Raw genomic sequence first — 15,428 nt, 5'->3', positions numbered from 1 at the left:
CCGAGTTTCGGTTAACCGCCCGGTGGGGAGGCTGCGGGCACAGTACAACCGGGCGGTCTGCGCACTCAGCGAGCGCGCGGCTCTGCCCCGACACGGGACGCCCACGGTCCGGGAGTTGGCACTCTCGGCCTGGCGCCAGGGCGGGGCTGCAGGTCCGTCCTCAAGTTGCACCTTCTGTGAGCAGCACCACAGCAGGGGGCCGCCCCTGGCCTCGGGGCGGCACAGGCCTGACCCTCCTCTGCTTTCCGGCCGTCCCTACGCCAGGTTCCTCCCTGGAGGCCAAGCGGGCGGCCACTCCTCCTAACCCAAGGGCCCCATGCATCAGGGCCTGGCGTTTCTAGACAGTTCCCCTACAGTCACCTGTTGTAATTTCTAGCATCTTGCCCCTTCAGGATAGAGGCCCGTCCAGCCAGAGGACGAGCTTTCTCCCCTCACCCTTGAGCTCTCAGGCAACACACCGAAGGCACATGGACCAAGCTGCTCCCCTGGCCCCTGCCACCCCAGCCCACCATGCCTGCCCCACCTCCCAGGCCGACAGCGCACCCCAGCTCACCAGCCTCACACTTGCTAGGTCTCACAGCTGCTGCTCTTTTGTCTTTTCTATTCATGAAAAATAAACCCTCCTCCCCTTACTGCCAGCAACACAGGGCAGAGAGGACAGACCCGTGCCCCTGGCTTCTCCCCTCCACCCGTAAGGAGCCCACGATTCCCCAACGAGTCGAGCTCCTCTGAAGACTCTACCAGAGAGAAACCTTTGGAACTGTCAGGAGGCTGAAAAGTCAAGGCAAGTGTGAATTCAGCACCGGCAGGTCTAGCGACCCTCTTGCACCCCTGGAGTGGACTGTCCCAGGACTGGCCAACTGGAACAGGTCCCTAGGCTTATCGCTCTGAGTCGGAGAAGGAAGAGGGCTTAGTCCATCTCCACACCAGCATGTCTTCTCCAGCCACGCGGTGGGATTCCGTCTGGATCCGGGACTCGTTGGAGGCCAGGAACTCCACGGCTCGGTCCCAGACTCGCTTCATGCGCCTTCTGCAATGAACAAGAGGGCTGGGCTCAGAAGCGAGGGGCATCCTGGGCAGCTCTGCCAGGCACTGCCGAGGGGTGAGCCCTTCCCACAGCAGAGAAGGTCCAGCAGGGGTTTGTCCAGGGGAGGAGAAGCTGGCAGGTACTAATACGACCTGCAGAGGAGAAAAGCCTTGGGCCACAAGGAAGTGATTCCTTGACCTCTACTCCAAAAGCACTCAATCATAGGGGCTCACAGGGGTGAGGTTATCTGGGTGTGTAGGGCTGTGACTCCTGCTGGGACCTGTTGCCAGCAGCAGCTCTCATTGGGCCAGCCTCCCCCACCCGTGCTGGCTGCATCTTAATGCTCCATATGGCTAATTAGAGAGCAGCCCCTGGGCTGTTGGTCTACACTCCACTGCACTTCAGGGCACCGGGATTAGCTAAGCATCAGACCCGGGAGACTGGGAAGCTGGCGCGCTCCAGGCAACCACAGCCACAAGGGAGGCCCTTCCACTGGCCAGTGTTGCTGCTCTGCTGGGTGCCTTGGACCTTGCACCTTTGACAACCTCCCCAGCCCCCACCCTCTTCCTCCACTTCTGGCAGGATGGGAAGGTCCCAGGGCTGCTGGGGAGGGCTGCTCTGACCTTTGCCCTTTGGTTAGCTGGGTATCACAGAGCTCAGCCCAGTGCAGAGTAGGGCCCCATGATACCACATGTGGAGGGTGAGTGTGTGCATGTGGGCACAGGGGGGTGCGGGTGCACAGGCTTTCTTCCCTGCCACCTGCCAACACCCCACAACCTACCCAGCAGCCTCATGGCTGGTCTGGCCTTGGCCATACTGCCTGGGGCCTGAGCTAGAGGCCCAGGTCCCTGAGGAGGCAGCCAGCCACTCCCTGCCTTTTTCCTTGAACTGGCTTTTCCAGGCTCCCTCAACTTCCACAAGCAGGCCCTGCCCACAGCTCTCCCATGAGTAGAAACTGGAATCAGCAGGACGTGGGCCTCCAGGGTTCAAATGGGTGTGGGCCTTGTGGGGCGGCCACCTGGGTGGCAGCTCTGGAAGTTCATGCAAATGCACAGGAGCTGGGGTGGTAACTGCTGCAGTCAAGCTGCGGTGCCACCTCACATCCGCATTCAAGTGAACTGTGTGCTGGGTATCATGAAAGCCCAAATCATAATAGCTGCCTCGGATAAGTGCTCACATGCTAGGCCCTGCCTCGGTGCACTTCAAGGTTACCTCCTGACATCTACCCCCTTTCCCTTAGGACCTGTCATGACCTATTATCACATATCTTCCCTGTGTATCTTGTCATTTGTCTCCTTCCCCAGAACAAATGCTCCAGTTGGACAGGGACTTTTGCTGCTTCCGCTCCTGCTGTCTCCCTGGCATGTAGTAGATGCTCACTAAGCATCTGTGGGTAGATGAATGAGTGACAGCCTCTCCTCACCACAGCCCTCTGCAAGGCAGTGGGATCACCTCCACTTTAGAAGATGAGTAAACAGTGGCTCAGAGAGGTTGAGTGAGTTGCTCATGGTCACCTGATGACTGCTGTCAGGGCCAGGAAGCGGGAGGGAGTTTGAGTACAGAAGCCTTCTGGAAGCTGGAGGATCCTGTGACTGCCTCGCAGGGACCAACAGCAAGCCCTGCTCATGGCAAGCACAGGCCTGCACTGCTGTCAAGCTGCTTCCTACATCCTGCCTGCCACCTTTACAGGGGCAGGGTGGGTAGGAGAGTTCCCAAGCACCTGTATGTTTACTTAAGTGCTCCACTCTCCTGACTCTCTTGGGCTGCACAGAGATGCCACTAGGCACGGGAGTCTGAGCACGGTTCTCAACCACCTTGTGCCTCAGTTTCCTCATCTGTAAAGTGGTGCATTCATGCTCTCACTCCCACGGGCCATGGTGAGGACCAAGTGAGCAAAAGCACCTGTGGAGATCCCCGAGCAGCACCTGGCTCCTAGCAGGTACTTGGCAGGTGTGAGCTCTCAACATCAGCCAGAGACCACAGCAGACTCTGAGTCCACACCAAGGTGGGCCCTGCTGGCTGCCTCCTGGGACTTTGCCCTTTCCCCGCTCCACCTGGTCTTGTCAGGACCACAATACACAACTCCAGCATGAGCATTCATGTGGAAGGTGCCCACATTTGTGCATGACAGGCCCTGCCACCCCGTCCCACAGAGCCCTGTGCCTGGAAGCTGACCCCGTTCACCGTCATGAAACTGCATACCTATGGGTGTGTGCGTGCGTGTGTTGAGTCGTGACTGTGCTCTGACTGTGTCTCCTTGCAGTGACTGACTTGTGAATAGACAAGTAACCAACTCAGGTCACCAAGGCCTCAAGCAGCATGTCACTGGAAGTGAATGGGAATGTTTTCTCTTGCTCATAAGAGCAATAGGAGGGCCACTTCTCCCCTGCTGGCGGTGACAAGGCAGACACTGTCCCAGCAGCTGCTGGTCACTGTCCTGCAACCACAAGGGACCCATCCTGCCCACAGCATCTGTGGGATAGGGCAGGCCCATGAGCACCAAGAAATGGGAATGGAGCCCTGACTGCTCTGGATTTCACATGCAGAAACCCATCAGACCCTTCCCTGCTCAAGCCATTGGCCGGGGTGGGGAAATCGACTACTCGGAGCTCAAAGCATCCTTGGGGTATGACCACTAATGGCGTTATCTCCAGGGACTGAGTCTAGGTCACCCTGTCATAAAGAGCCAAGCACCCTGGGGAGTGGCAGGAGGCGTGAACAGTGTCTAGTGACCCTGGGGGCTGAGTTGCCCTCCCCTGGAGGCTGACACGAGGCTCTGGGCTTCCTTTGATGGAACTCAGTGGGGTCAGCCGCTCCTCACCCCACCCCTGGTGCACCAGCCACCATGAGGACTCACCGGCTCTGAGGTGGGATCAGGGTGTCACGCACATGCAGGATGCCCACGTACGGGTAGCGCTCCATGTCCTGCTCCCAGTCCACATAATGGTCCTGCACCACGTCTGCAGGACAGAGCACATGGTCAGAGCCAGCATGTGCTGGCAGGCATCGGGTACCCTATTGCTGGTGGTCACGCACCTATGATCTTCTTCACCATCTCATACATGGCCTGTTCCTCCTCTTCCAGCTTCCGCCACCGGTATTTCAGGAGAATCAGGAGCCCCCACAAGAAAGCCAAGCCTGCGAGGGAACAAGACACTGTGAACCCCTCACATCTTCTTGGGCCATCGGGCACTCCTGGGTCTCACTGGGGACCAGACACCAGGCTGAAGGCTCCCGCCCAGGCCAAGTGTACTCTGAGTCACTACCATGTGTTGGGTACAGGAGTAAAGGATGCAGACGAGCAAGGGAGGACGGACTACTAAGTGATCATCACCCCCCAGCCCCCACCCCACGGCCCATCGCTGCAGAGGCTCCCAGCAGCCAGATCAGCTCCTCCCAAGCTCATTCTGGGGCTTTCATCTCCTGCCTCATGAGTTGAACATGATGTTTCATACATACACACATGCCAGGCCCTTTGTGTTCCCAGATGCCACTGCTGATAATGATTCCTATGCGTAACGGTGTGGGGGTGGGAGGCGCAAGCACATCAAGATGGTCTGTAATTTGTGGCTCTGGTTATCTCCAGAGAGCCAGCAGTTTCTGTGACTTGGCCTTTGGCCTTCACAGACACCCCTAGGTCTCCGCTCAGAGGCAGCCCCTGATGTCATGAGATAAGATCTGCAATTCCTTTCAGCTCAACACCTCAGGCCTCTGGGCTTTCATCGGGTATCTGTAGCTCCAAGGAGAGGTTTATTTACATTTTCCAGGGAGTAACATCCGGCCAGCCTCCCTTGCCTCCTGCTGGGGCAGCCTGCACATTGGGATCCCTGCAGAGCCCTGGAAGGGGCGAGGCCTGGCTTCCATCTGGGGAATGTGCCAGTCCCCCGCCCTGAATCAAGGACGTTTTCTAGTTATCCTCACGTTCCCGCCACCAATCTCCAAAGGTAAAGACAACCTGGGGCAGAGGCTGCCTTGTTCATCTCCTTTGTTTTATTAGACAGACCTCAGGTTCACTAGACTGAAATGAACCTCCGGGCCCGGAATTTCTACAGCTCATCACTCATGCCTAGGAGTGCGCCTGACTGCATGGAAGGGGAGGAGGCCCGAGCACTTACACCAGAAGAAGATGAGCACGTTGGTGACAGCTGTGAGCAGCGCGCGGCTGAGGCGGCAGCCAACGCCCATGCGGGGGCGGGCGGATTCCAGGCAGGCCACCTTGTCCACAGTCGTCACCAGTTCAGACTGGTCTTCTCCTTTCAGCCTGAAACAGGACACAGGGCTCTAAATTCAGGCCTCAAAGCCCCAAGGAGCTGCAGTATAAGCCCCACTTCAAACAGGAGGAGGCAAGGAGGGAGGGGACTCAAGGCCTCTACTTGCTTATAGAATAGTCTTGGTACCCTGCTTGTACTCTTTCCAGAAATTTCCCACGTTGGCTACTTAGAAAGAATAAAGCTTTAAAGACGGCAGCAGGCTGAACCCCTGCCGCTAAAGTGACGTCCCCCTCTGTCGGGTCTTTGGCAGCCTTTCTCAGCATGCAGAAGATTAAACTGTAAATTGGATTCCCACCTCCTAGCATACAGAAATGGAAATGTTTACGGAATCACTAGCTTTGCAATTGCAGAGCAAGAACTGAAAGACAGAATCCAGGAGGCCGTGCTTTTCCCCCGTGTCGAGGGGTGCGTGAGCTGTTTAAGCGTGAAGATCACGGGGCATCTGCAAGACTCACGGGGAATGGAACCCTGGGCTCTCCCAGGCCAGCCCCGGCCACAGCATCTCTGCGCTGGTCTCCGGCGAGGCAGTGTCAAGACCTGCTGGGATGTGGACGCTGGGCCTCTTCCCGCCAGGTGACCCAGGGGCAGCGGTATCATGCTCTGGAAGTTGCACACTGAAAGGCCTGCCACCAATGTGTCCCGCTTCCTCACAACCCACTCCCAGCACCGGCCATCCAAGCACTCGGCTGCCCTCCCACTGCCTTCCGTGACACGAAAGCCGTGTCATCGCTCTTCTGTGTTGGCAGCTTCATGCACGCGGAGGATGAAATCCGCATTCTCCTCTGCCGTTTCTAACACGGGAAAATCGCTCAGCTACTCAGGGTAGCTTTTTTTCTTTAAGCCAATGAATTTTAATCGTGCCATGCATCCAGTTATCAGGCTTAAGGCTGAGCTGCCCGAGGGGCTTCTGCTGGATGCACTGCTGATGGAATTAGTAATTTGTGTGGATTACAGAGGAAAAGAACAAAACCCTAGAGTGTGTTTTAATATCCAGAGCTGCAACCTGAACAGAGATCCTGACATACACTGAGCAGTGGGAGGGGCGTGTGGCGTCAGCTCCTCTAGCAGGGGATGGGTCCCGTGGGGCCGCCTGGCTGGCTGGCCTGCACCTTCCCTTGGGCTAAGCAGCCAGAGTGGACTTTTCGGCCTTGTGAAAGAGCTCACTATCTCTGCTAACAGTGCTCACCAGTGATAAAAATGAGCCGGAAACTGCCTGGTCAGAATAAAATCCAGTATTTCCTTATGCAATTTACATAGTGAGTAAAGCTGATATATAGAATCATTTCATCTACAAATGAAAATGCGCTCCAGAGGAGAGGAAGTGCAGAAAAATGCCTTCTCCAGCAAAACACACAGGGTCGGGGAAATAGAAAAGCGTGAGGCTGAGTTACTTGAAGGATGGGGAGGAGTCCCAGACTCACATCCCTGCACCTGGACCTGCATCATCTTGAAGTTGCCCTACACCGTACTCCACAAGCTTCTTCCTTCTGGAGCCGGGCTTCCAACCTCCCCCACACCTCAGCCACGATACCAGAGCTGCAGCACACCTCGTAGGAGCACGGGAGTCAGCTGACCAGCGAGGATGGGGCTGCCAGAGCCTGTGCAGGGCCACCCCCTCATACTGCCAGCCCATACTCACCAGATGCCCACGTCCTTGTTACTGCTCAGTATCCAGGTCAGTGCGGCTTCAAACTTGGCGGAGGAGCTGCTGGTCACATTCTGTGGGAGGGCGCGGGAGAAGATTAGTTCTGCGTCTGGGCGGAGCAGCTGGAACAACATTATTCTGTTGCTGGATTAAGGAAGCCCTCTCCCATGTCCTCTACATCCCCAAAGCTCCGTTCCACTAAATGCACAGCAAACTGGCAGGAAGGAAATAGGAGGCTGATGAAAGCCAAGGAAGAGGCTATAACCAGAGGAGGTGATGCGGAAGCACACAGGAAAACAATGCAGGCCTGGGACAGCCAAGGGGACACAATTCTTTCAAGGACTAAAGCATCAGGCCAGAGAGCTGGCGGCTCATCTAGGGTGGAATGAAAAGGAGAACTGGGGCTGGGGCACCATGTGGTCAGGCCTAGCTGTGTGGCCTCAGGCAAGTCCCCAACCCTCTCTGGGTCTCAGTTTCCTCATCTGTGAAATGAAAATGGAACTACATGACTCCTAAGGGTCCCTAATTCTACCCTCCTGGGACCATGCGGAAAATCAAACAGATGCTGAGCAGTCTGGATGGGAATCCTCAGGTGAGAGAACGGACAGGTTAAATGTGTGTCCTGAGAGCTGCAGACAGTGGGGAAAAGTGAACCAAAGGACAAGCAAGTGACAGCCATGTGAGGAAGGGTGGCCTACAGTGACTAGGAGCTGTGGGTTGGAGGTGAGCCTCACACATGCTGGCCCAACTTCGGGGTTGTCACCACCTTGGCTGCCTTCACTTAAGGTGGCCTAACACACCACTAAGTTAAAAAAAAAAAAAAAACAGGAAAGCCACAAAGCAAACAAAACAAAAACCCACAGGGCTTGAAAGATCAATAGGAAGCAGCCGGCCCTCCCAGGAGCGGGCCTACTTACTGCTATATATTCCTGGGCTTCTGTAACAGGAATGCATTTGCTTTTTAGCTTCTCTGGATTTCCACACTCAAAATTACCTAGGAGAAAAAAAAAACCCGCACATTCAAACACAAAGAAGAGGTAGAAAAAAAACACTCTGAAACAGCCTAAACCTGCAGCAAGAATCAAGCCATCAGCTCTAATAAGGAGCATGTGGCCCGGCGGCTGCTGGCTTCTGTGGGCATCTTCACTCTGCAGGGAGATCAAAAGCCACTTAGCTTGGATCGATTCCAGATCATTAAAACCTGACCTGCAAAGCAGTGCGGCGATTTGCATTAAATGACTAAAAAGCTGCCCAATACCAAGGTCTGTTTGCAATTGATCCCTAAAAGGATCAGACAGATAGCTTCGGAAGGTACCAGAATGGCACTATAAATAAACACAGCCTAGGAAAAAAGAAAGGCAGGGAGGCCGTGGGCCCCACAGGGATTGTAACTCATGACACAGGCAGGTGACCTGGAATGTCAGGCCCACTGTTTTGAGGGGTTCTGGGGAGAGATGTTCAGAATGGCCCAGGAGAAGGAGCGCATCTGTATGGGGCAGTGGGACCTCAGCACAGCAAGCCAAGAGCAGCTCCTGAGCACCTTGGTTGGCCGGCTCCCCCAGGATGGTGCTGGAAGCTTCCTGCTTAGTTCTGCCCTGACAGGAGCTACCTCCTCTGGGAAGCCCCCAGCCTATGGGGGGCCTCTCATTTGGCCAAATGGCTCCAGACATGGTGGCCTGCTGGGGCAGGCCCTGGGCTCATGCTCATATGCTGTGGTTTACCTGCCATGTGCTGCACCTATGGTCATCTAGACTCCCTGGAGTGGGGCCAGCACAGGGAGAGGCACACATAAGACACTTTCCACTCATGCGTGGTCCTGGGCCTGTCAAAGCCTGGGGGCTTTGGGTGGCCAGTCTCTGTATGTCTGTGTGGTGGGAGAGTGGGTTAGCTGAAGGTAATGCTACAAGACCTCGAGAATGAACTAAGGCCTGTTCTCCTCCCCCAACACAGCCCAGCCTTCTACTTCAAAGTTGATCTTGACCCTCTGGGTCCCCGGAGACCAAGTTGGCTTCTAGCGTCCTCCTGATCCCACCTGGACTGTCCCTGCCCTTGCTAGACCTGCCTGGACCACCTTGATGGCCTCTTGATTAGTTGCTTCCTGCCCCCTTTCCAATCCAAGTGTTTGTCAATAAAGCTTCAAAATGAGTTTGCTTAAATGACACTGCACCACTCAAGCTGCTGCTGAATGCACCTTCCTGGCACCTGGCTCTCAGTTCATCCCTTCCTGCTCCAAGCCTCCCTGGCCCGCACTGCCTGCAGCTGGAGCTCTGGAAGCTCAGCATCCATGGCCATCCACAGTGGGCCCAGTGACATTTCCAACTTCACTCCCTCTTTTCCTCCTTCCTTTGTGAAGCCCGGGCCTCCCATCCCTGACCTGTCACTTCCTGGCTCTCTGGCTTGCCCCTCCCCACATACATGTAACCAGCCTTACTGGGCTTCAGGCCTGGCACAGACACTGCCTCCCAGTGACACTTTCCTAACTGCTCCCAGCTGGAAGGCATTGTGCCTCCTGAACTTTCAGCCTCTGGGTTCTTATCTAATCGCATTCTGTATCACCCAGTGGTCAGGAAGGTAAGTGGCGTGTCTCTTCTACTAGGACCCAAGCATCTGGCAGGCAGGATCCTGAGCTGAGTCATCTCACATCCTGCAAGTGGCCAGCCCATAGCTGATCCCCAACAAGAGGTAGGGGAGGGGTGGGCCAGTAGAGAGCCCATACTCCTGTGTCAGTGAAAACTGTACCTTCGAGGCTGCCCCTGCCAGGCTTGTCAGAGGGCAACAGGTGCTGGTGCTGGGAACCTCGATAACATAAGCCAGGATCACATATGGAGGTGAGATGGAGGAGAAATACCTACTAGAATCGTTTCTAGCAGAGCTTCTCAACTTTAGGGTGCACACAGTCCCCTGGGGATCTTAAAATAGACTCTGATTCAGTGGGTTTGCCATGGGACCTGAGATTCTGCATTGCTAGTAAGCTCCCAGGGGATGCAGATGCTATTGGTCCTTGGAATGCAAGAGAGACATAAAGGTTTGAATTACATCCCAAGCACCTGGGCTGTGCAGAGGAATTCCCATGGTATTGTGATGTTGTGAGCAGGACCCCCAGCTCCTGCTCACTCAGCCTCTCCTCTGAGTGCTCACAGACATCTCCCTGACCACCTCTGATCTCCCACCTTCAAGAGGGAGGAGGCGGAAAAGCTGATTCCCATGAAACTGACCCTGAGGACCAAGGGCCTGGTACAAGTCCTTTCAACCTTGACTTCCCAGTGAAAGGCAGGACAAAGGCTGATCTCACAAGCCTGAGACTTGTCCTCTGACCCTACAGGTGCCTGAAGATTGAACCACTCTGTTGGCTCTTGTGCCAAGTATATTTAACAAAAGGTACAGGCCCTCCACTTTCACTTATGTTATCAGAAAGTGATCCTGAGAACCTCCTAGCTGCCAGGGGTGGAGGGAGGACATCTCTGGCCTCAGGGAACGGGCTCACCAAGTAAGAGCCTTCTGGATGAGTTTCCAGAAGGCATTTTATGGAGGTACTGAGAATGCCCTCCACTAGAGCAGTGGTTCCCATCCTATTTGGCAGCAGGGACCAGTTTCATGAAAGATAATTTTTCCACGGACTGGGGGAGTGGGGAGAGGAATCATCAGGCATTAGATTCTCATCAGATCCCTTACATGTACAGTCCACAACAGAGCTTGCACTCCTATGAGAATCTAATGCCACTGTTGATCTGACAGGAGGTAGAGCTTTGCTTTCCTGCAGTTCACCTCCTGCTGTGTGGCCCAGTTCCTAATAGGTCATGGACCAGTACCGGTCTACAACCTGAGGGCTGGGGACCCCTGCGCTAGAGGACTGTACGTGACTCATTTTGTAGAGGAAAGATACATCCAAGATTACTTGGTGAGACAGAGACAGAGGCCCTGAGAGGATTTGCCAAGGGCCTGTAGTCAGAGTGATCAGGACCAGACATGAAGCCAGGGCCCCCATGCAGACTGCCTGCTACCTGCACAGGCTAAGGTCTCTCCCCAGCCCGGCTGTCTGACACAGGTAGGCCCTCACAGTGGAGGACACAAAATCTGACGAGACCCAGGGCCTGGCCCCTCCAATGCCAACACAGGCCCCAGTGCATTAGGTGGCGGGCATTCTAGAGAAGGGAGGACATCTGCTGAAGGCCTGTGCATGTGCCAGGACCCTGGACCCCTAAAGAGGAGCAGGAACCACACACGATCTGCCCAGATGCAGGAATTACAAAAGACTTATATGAGTGAGGAGGTGGGAGGGCAAGATGCGGTGCTGAATGTGCCTTCCAGGAGATGGCCATGGGGTATCTTGGCCACGGGGTGTCTCAACCACTGGGGGCCAGTCACAGCCTGACTAATGTGCCTGACTAAGTGGGCAGCAGCCCACACCTCCAGGGCTTGAAAGGAGCCCCAGGCATCCTCGACCCACTCACCGGCTTGGATGGCCAGGAAGTTGTACAGCTCGTGCAGCAGTTCCAGCAAGGCCGCCTTCTGCTTAGCCTGACAGAACTGCAAAGACAGGGCGATCAGTCAGCGGGGAGAGGCGGGGGAGGGGGCCCATATGTCCAGTTTCACCCCCTAGTCACACAGACAAGTATTAAGTAGCAAGAAATACCTCACACTTTGACAAAACAGAAAAATCCTGCACAGGGCTGGGCCCAGAGAGAAAGCTGGGTTAACTGCCTGAGAAGGACCCTTGAAAGCAGAGGCAGAGCCAACAGCAGACACAGGGGCCAAGGGCTGCATCCCCAAGGCCACACAGCCTGGCCCCACAGTTCTCTCTATACAAAGGTCAGTGAGAGGTCTGGGACACAGGTGGCCTGGTTGTGGATGAACATGGAAGCCCAGCTTAGAGAGAAGAGCAAACACTATCAGAACTTGCAGGGCTGGAAGGATACAGGGCAGACTGCCTGTGCTGGGGTCTCCCCTTCTTTGGGTAGAACCTTGGAGCTCTCCCTCATCTGAGTGAGGGCTACAAGCGCACACCGCACACGAAACCACTCAGCAGAGGCTGACACCACCCAGAGGGACAGGAGGACAGAAGGCACCAGGCAAGGAGACGGCCTGATTAAGACAACACACCCACTCCTGGCTTGCCCTATATTTCAGCAGCACAAAGGCAGAATGAAAAACACAGAGTGTCACAGTGCTCAGCAGCTGAAAGGGAAAGAACATGTATCTGAAATTCAAATGCCCGATCTGGTTCTCGGTGAGCCTGGAGCCACACAGAGCACCAGACTTTCAGCGGGAGCCTCACCAGCGCCAGGCAGCACGTCCCAACCCAACTGCTCCCATGTCCTCCCTCCACACAGGCCAAGGGCGCCCCAGGGAATCCCAGCTCCACAAAGCCTGTGTTGAGATGGTCCAGAGCCTGCTTCTGGATGCACTTATGAAGATTCGAGGGGTTATATATATCAGATATCACATTTGAAGCCCCTCCTGGCAGGTGTTGACACTGTCTGCTCACCGAGCACATCTTGAGTGAGAGCCTGGAGGTGCCTGTCTGGGCTCACTCAAGGGCCTGCTTGTGTCCGGGTCACAGGGCCAGGGAGCAAATGTATCCTTCACTTGTGGGTCTGATACATTTAGAGATATGAAGGTCAAGGGAAGCAGGGAACCTTTTCTAATTAGGAGACAAATAAAATTAACAGCACCAGAGAAGTCTAACAGAAAGCTATTTTTTCCTGCTTTGTTTTTAGCCCTCAAATTCTACTTTCCCCTCTGGCTGCCTGTGTTTCTGGGCCACTTCCTCTGATGATCAACTACAGTTTTAATGACAGAAGACTTACTATGAATCTGTTTTTACAAAACAATTGGGAAGCAAAGATATTTGGTGGATGAATGCAATAAACGGATGTAATAAAACACCCCCAACTATGACACATCAGAAGCCAAGGAGAAACAAACCCAGCTGTTTGCGCCAGGATGCCCCTTCCTTAACATGGGTGACAGTCCATGCATCATTTCTTTCCTGGCCCCTGGGCTACCAGAGGTGTTAACCAGAGGCTCAGGAGGCCTGGCACTGCACACTTAATAATTAGACTACTAAGTCATGCCCTCTGGCAGCACAAGGCAACTCCTGGTAGAATTTATGACCTGGAAATTTACTGCCTCGTATCTTCTCCAGACTGTCACCAGAACCAGCATCCAGTTCCTCAGTAATACTGCTGTCATGATTCATGAAAGGATGAGGCCACTTGCCTTCACCAAATATTATTGTAAGGAATGTTAGAGCTTCATAAAACAAACCTAAACATAGTCTAAGGGGGCTAATTCCACTTAAGGTATGTTTCAGACAAACTTCCTATGATGGTTTAAATCAGAACAGCATTTTCAGAGCCACAGATGCGCTGCTGGACAGGAGACTGTGGAACTGAGAACCTGGTCTCCCGATGCTTACAAACTGCCAGCCCTTCCTCCAGAGGCAGCGAGCTTGAGAGGTCCTTCACCAATAGCCGGCTGCATCCCTCAGATTGACTCAGGCAGAAGATCAAAGGCCCCGATGCTACAACCCATGGGAGAGCTTCTGTAACAAGCCCAGGGTTGGATCTTGGGAGCTCAATCCTCTCTATTTCAAGTACTTCTTTACTGCCACAATTGAGACTGACACAAACATCACAGAACACCATGTGATTCTGGTACATTATAGGAAGCACTCCCTGAAAATGAACCTATTCTTTTTCTGGGGAAGTTTACCTCCTGATGGAGGCTAATATCTTCAGAAGGAATAATAAAAGCCAGAGAAACTCAAACTCACCTCATCTGTTTTTCTTTCACAGTCCACTGGCAATAATTTCACTGAGACCAAGAAAAGAAACACAGAGGAAATTAAAAGTGTGGGTTGCGAAAAAGAATACAAAAAAAGACCATTCTCAAAATTCAGGGGAGTAAAACATTACCAAGGTAAGGGAGGGAATTAGAAAGATGTCATCTAAATACTTAATGCATACAGTAAAATGTAAGGGTTTCCAAATCCTGGATTAGGAATTAAGATAGCTGGGTCTTTATCCTAACTGAAAATGATTAGCCAAAGGTTCTTGGGCAACTCAACCACTCTGAGTCTCTGTTTCCTCATCTGTAAAATGAGATCAAACAGATCTTCCCTGCTTAATTCAGGGAGTTAGGCTCAATCAAGACAAAGTATACAACAGTTTGGTAAACTGTTAACATATGTTAAACAGAGATTAATACCATGATGGGAGGAGAACTTCAGTATAAATATCAATATGAAATCGAGAGCTGTTGCCTTAAAGCAACTCAGCAGTGAGTATGAATGTGATACTATTTGACATAACTAGTGTAGTTATGATACCCGTAGTACTATGACACAGCTTAATTTCTCTAACAGATAGATACATTATTCACATAGTTGATAAACTGCTGTCATCAGGAGAAATCATTTGGGTGTCTGCACAAGTCTGTGAACCCCTTGTACACACCCAAACATCCATCAGTCACAACAGCTAAGACATAATTTAGCTTCTTCCTGTATTTTGTTGTTCTTTCTAGGTAGGGAAAGATGTGGCCTTCACTCGAGGCTGGGAACAGTATTAATCACATGCTTTGCAAAGAATATTACAAGTTAGTGGTCTACAGTGTCACTTTATACCTACATTTATAATGAAATGATTTCTATGTTGTTTCCTGTTAGAGTCCAAAGTTACCAGAGAGGCAAGTTTCCCTTTTAGGAAACACACAAATCCTCAGCTATTCAGGAGACATACTGTATCCTACAGACCACTCAATGGCATGTCTGGTCACATAACTAAGTGTGGACAGAAGGGCTGGGGGCATCCTTGAATCACAGACCCTCTCTTAACACACTCCCTGAAGGTGCTGCCAGTGATGATTACTGCCTCCAGTTTGGATCAGCTTAACCTGTCTCGCAGGCAGGGCTAGTATAATCTTCATTTGACAAATGAGGGTCCTGTGGTCCAAAGAAGTGGAGAGTGGACTTTTGGTGTTGCAAAGCTGGGACTCCAACGAGATTCCATCTGTAGGCCATCCAAACCTGAATGAAATGCCTTCACACGGGCACTCGTGTGTGAGGGAGTAAGAAGAGATCAAGAAGAGTCCAAAAGGGATGGGTGGACCTGTTAGAGGGGGTGTGGCTTTCTCTCCAGAGAGAAAACCAGAGGCTGGGGAAAGGTGCCTGCAAGTGTAGACTGCTCCCAGCTTGTGGTATAAAGGAAGATACTAGAAGGGAGGGCCGGGGCAGAAAAGGAAAAGTGAAGGCCGAAACTGCTGCAGATGCAAGAGCCCTGGCCTCACAGCTGTTAGGAGGAGAGTGGAGGTCTGGAGGTGAGAAGCCGGAGGCGGCTGGCGCAGAGAGGAGTGGGTGCTCGTCCGGCGGACCCACGCGCCCAAGGCCCTCCCCTGCGCCGGCCCGGGACGTACTGTTGTCCTCCGCCTCCTGCGGCGCCGAGGGCTTGCCCATCTTCACCCAGAGGATGCCCAGGAAGACGAG

General features: G+C 53.4%; 1 protein-coding gene across 1 annotated transcript in view; it reads right to left on the bottom strand.

The window, feature by feature from the left end:
- Positions 1 to 676: 676 nt before the first annotated feature.
- LEMD2 (LEM domain containing 2) overlaps positions 677 to 15,428 on the bottom strand; it is a 15,463-nt gene continuing 711 nt past the window's right edge. The window contains exons 2-10 of the mRNA XM_021717003.1: positions 15,359 to 15,428; positions 13,719 to 13,759; positions 11,395 to 11,470; positions 7,861 to 7,937; positions 6,938 to 7,017; positions 5,143 to 5,288; positions 4,064 to 4,165; positions 3,885 to 3,987; positions 677 to 1,030 (exon numbers count right to left, since the gene is read on the bottom strand). Of these exons, the coding sequence (XP_021572678.1) occupies positions 880 to 1,030; positions 3,885 to 3,987; positions 4,064 to 4,165; positions 5,143 to 5,288; positions 6,938 to 7,017; positions 7,861 to 7,937; positions 11,395 to 11,470; positions 13,719 to 13,759; positions 15,359 to 15,428 (846 nt within the window). The 3' untranslated portion in view covers positions 677 to 879. The remainder of the gene's footprint in view (positions 1,031 to 3,884; positions 3,988 to 4,063; positions 4,166 to 5,142; positions 5,289 to 6,937; positions 7,018 to 7,860; positions 7,938 to 11,394; positions 11,471 to 13,718; positions 13,760 to 15,358) is intronic.

This window comes from Carlito syrichta, unplaced genomic scaffold, assembly GCF_000164805.1.
Source record: "Carlito syrichta isolate Samal-C Ts95f unplaced genomic scaffold, Tarsius_syrichta-2.0.1 Scaffold309115, whole genome shotgun sequence".
Classification (NCBI taxonomy): Eukaryota; Metazoa; Chordata; class Mammalia; order Primates; family Tarsiidae; genus Carlito; species Carlito syrichta.
The sequence above is the reverse complement of the archived record's forward strand: the minus strand, read 5'-3'. Positions and strand labels throughout refer to the sequence as shown.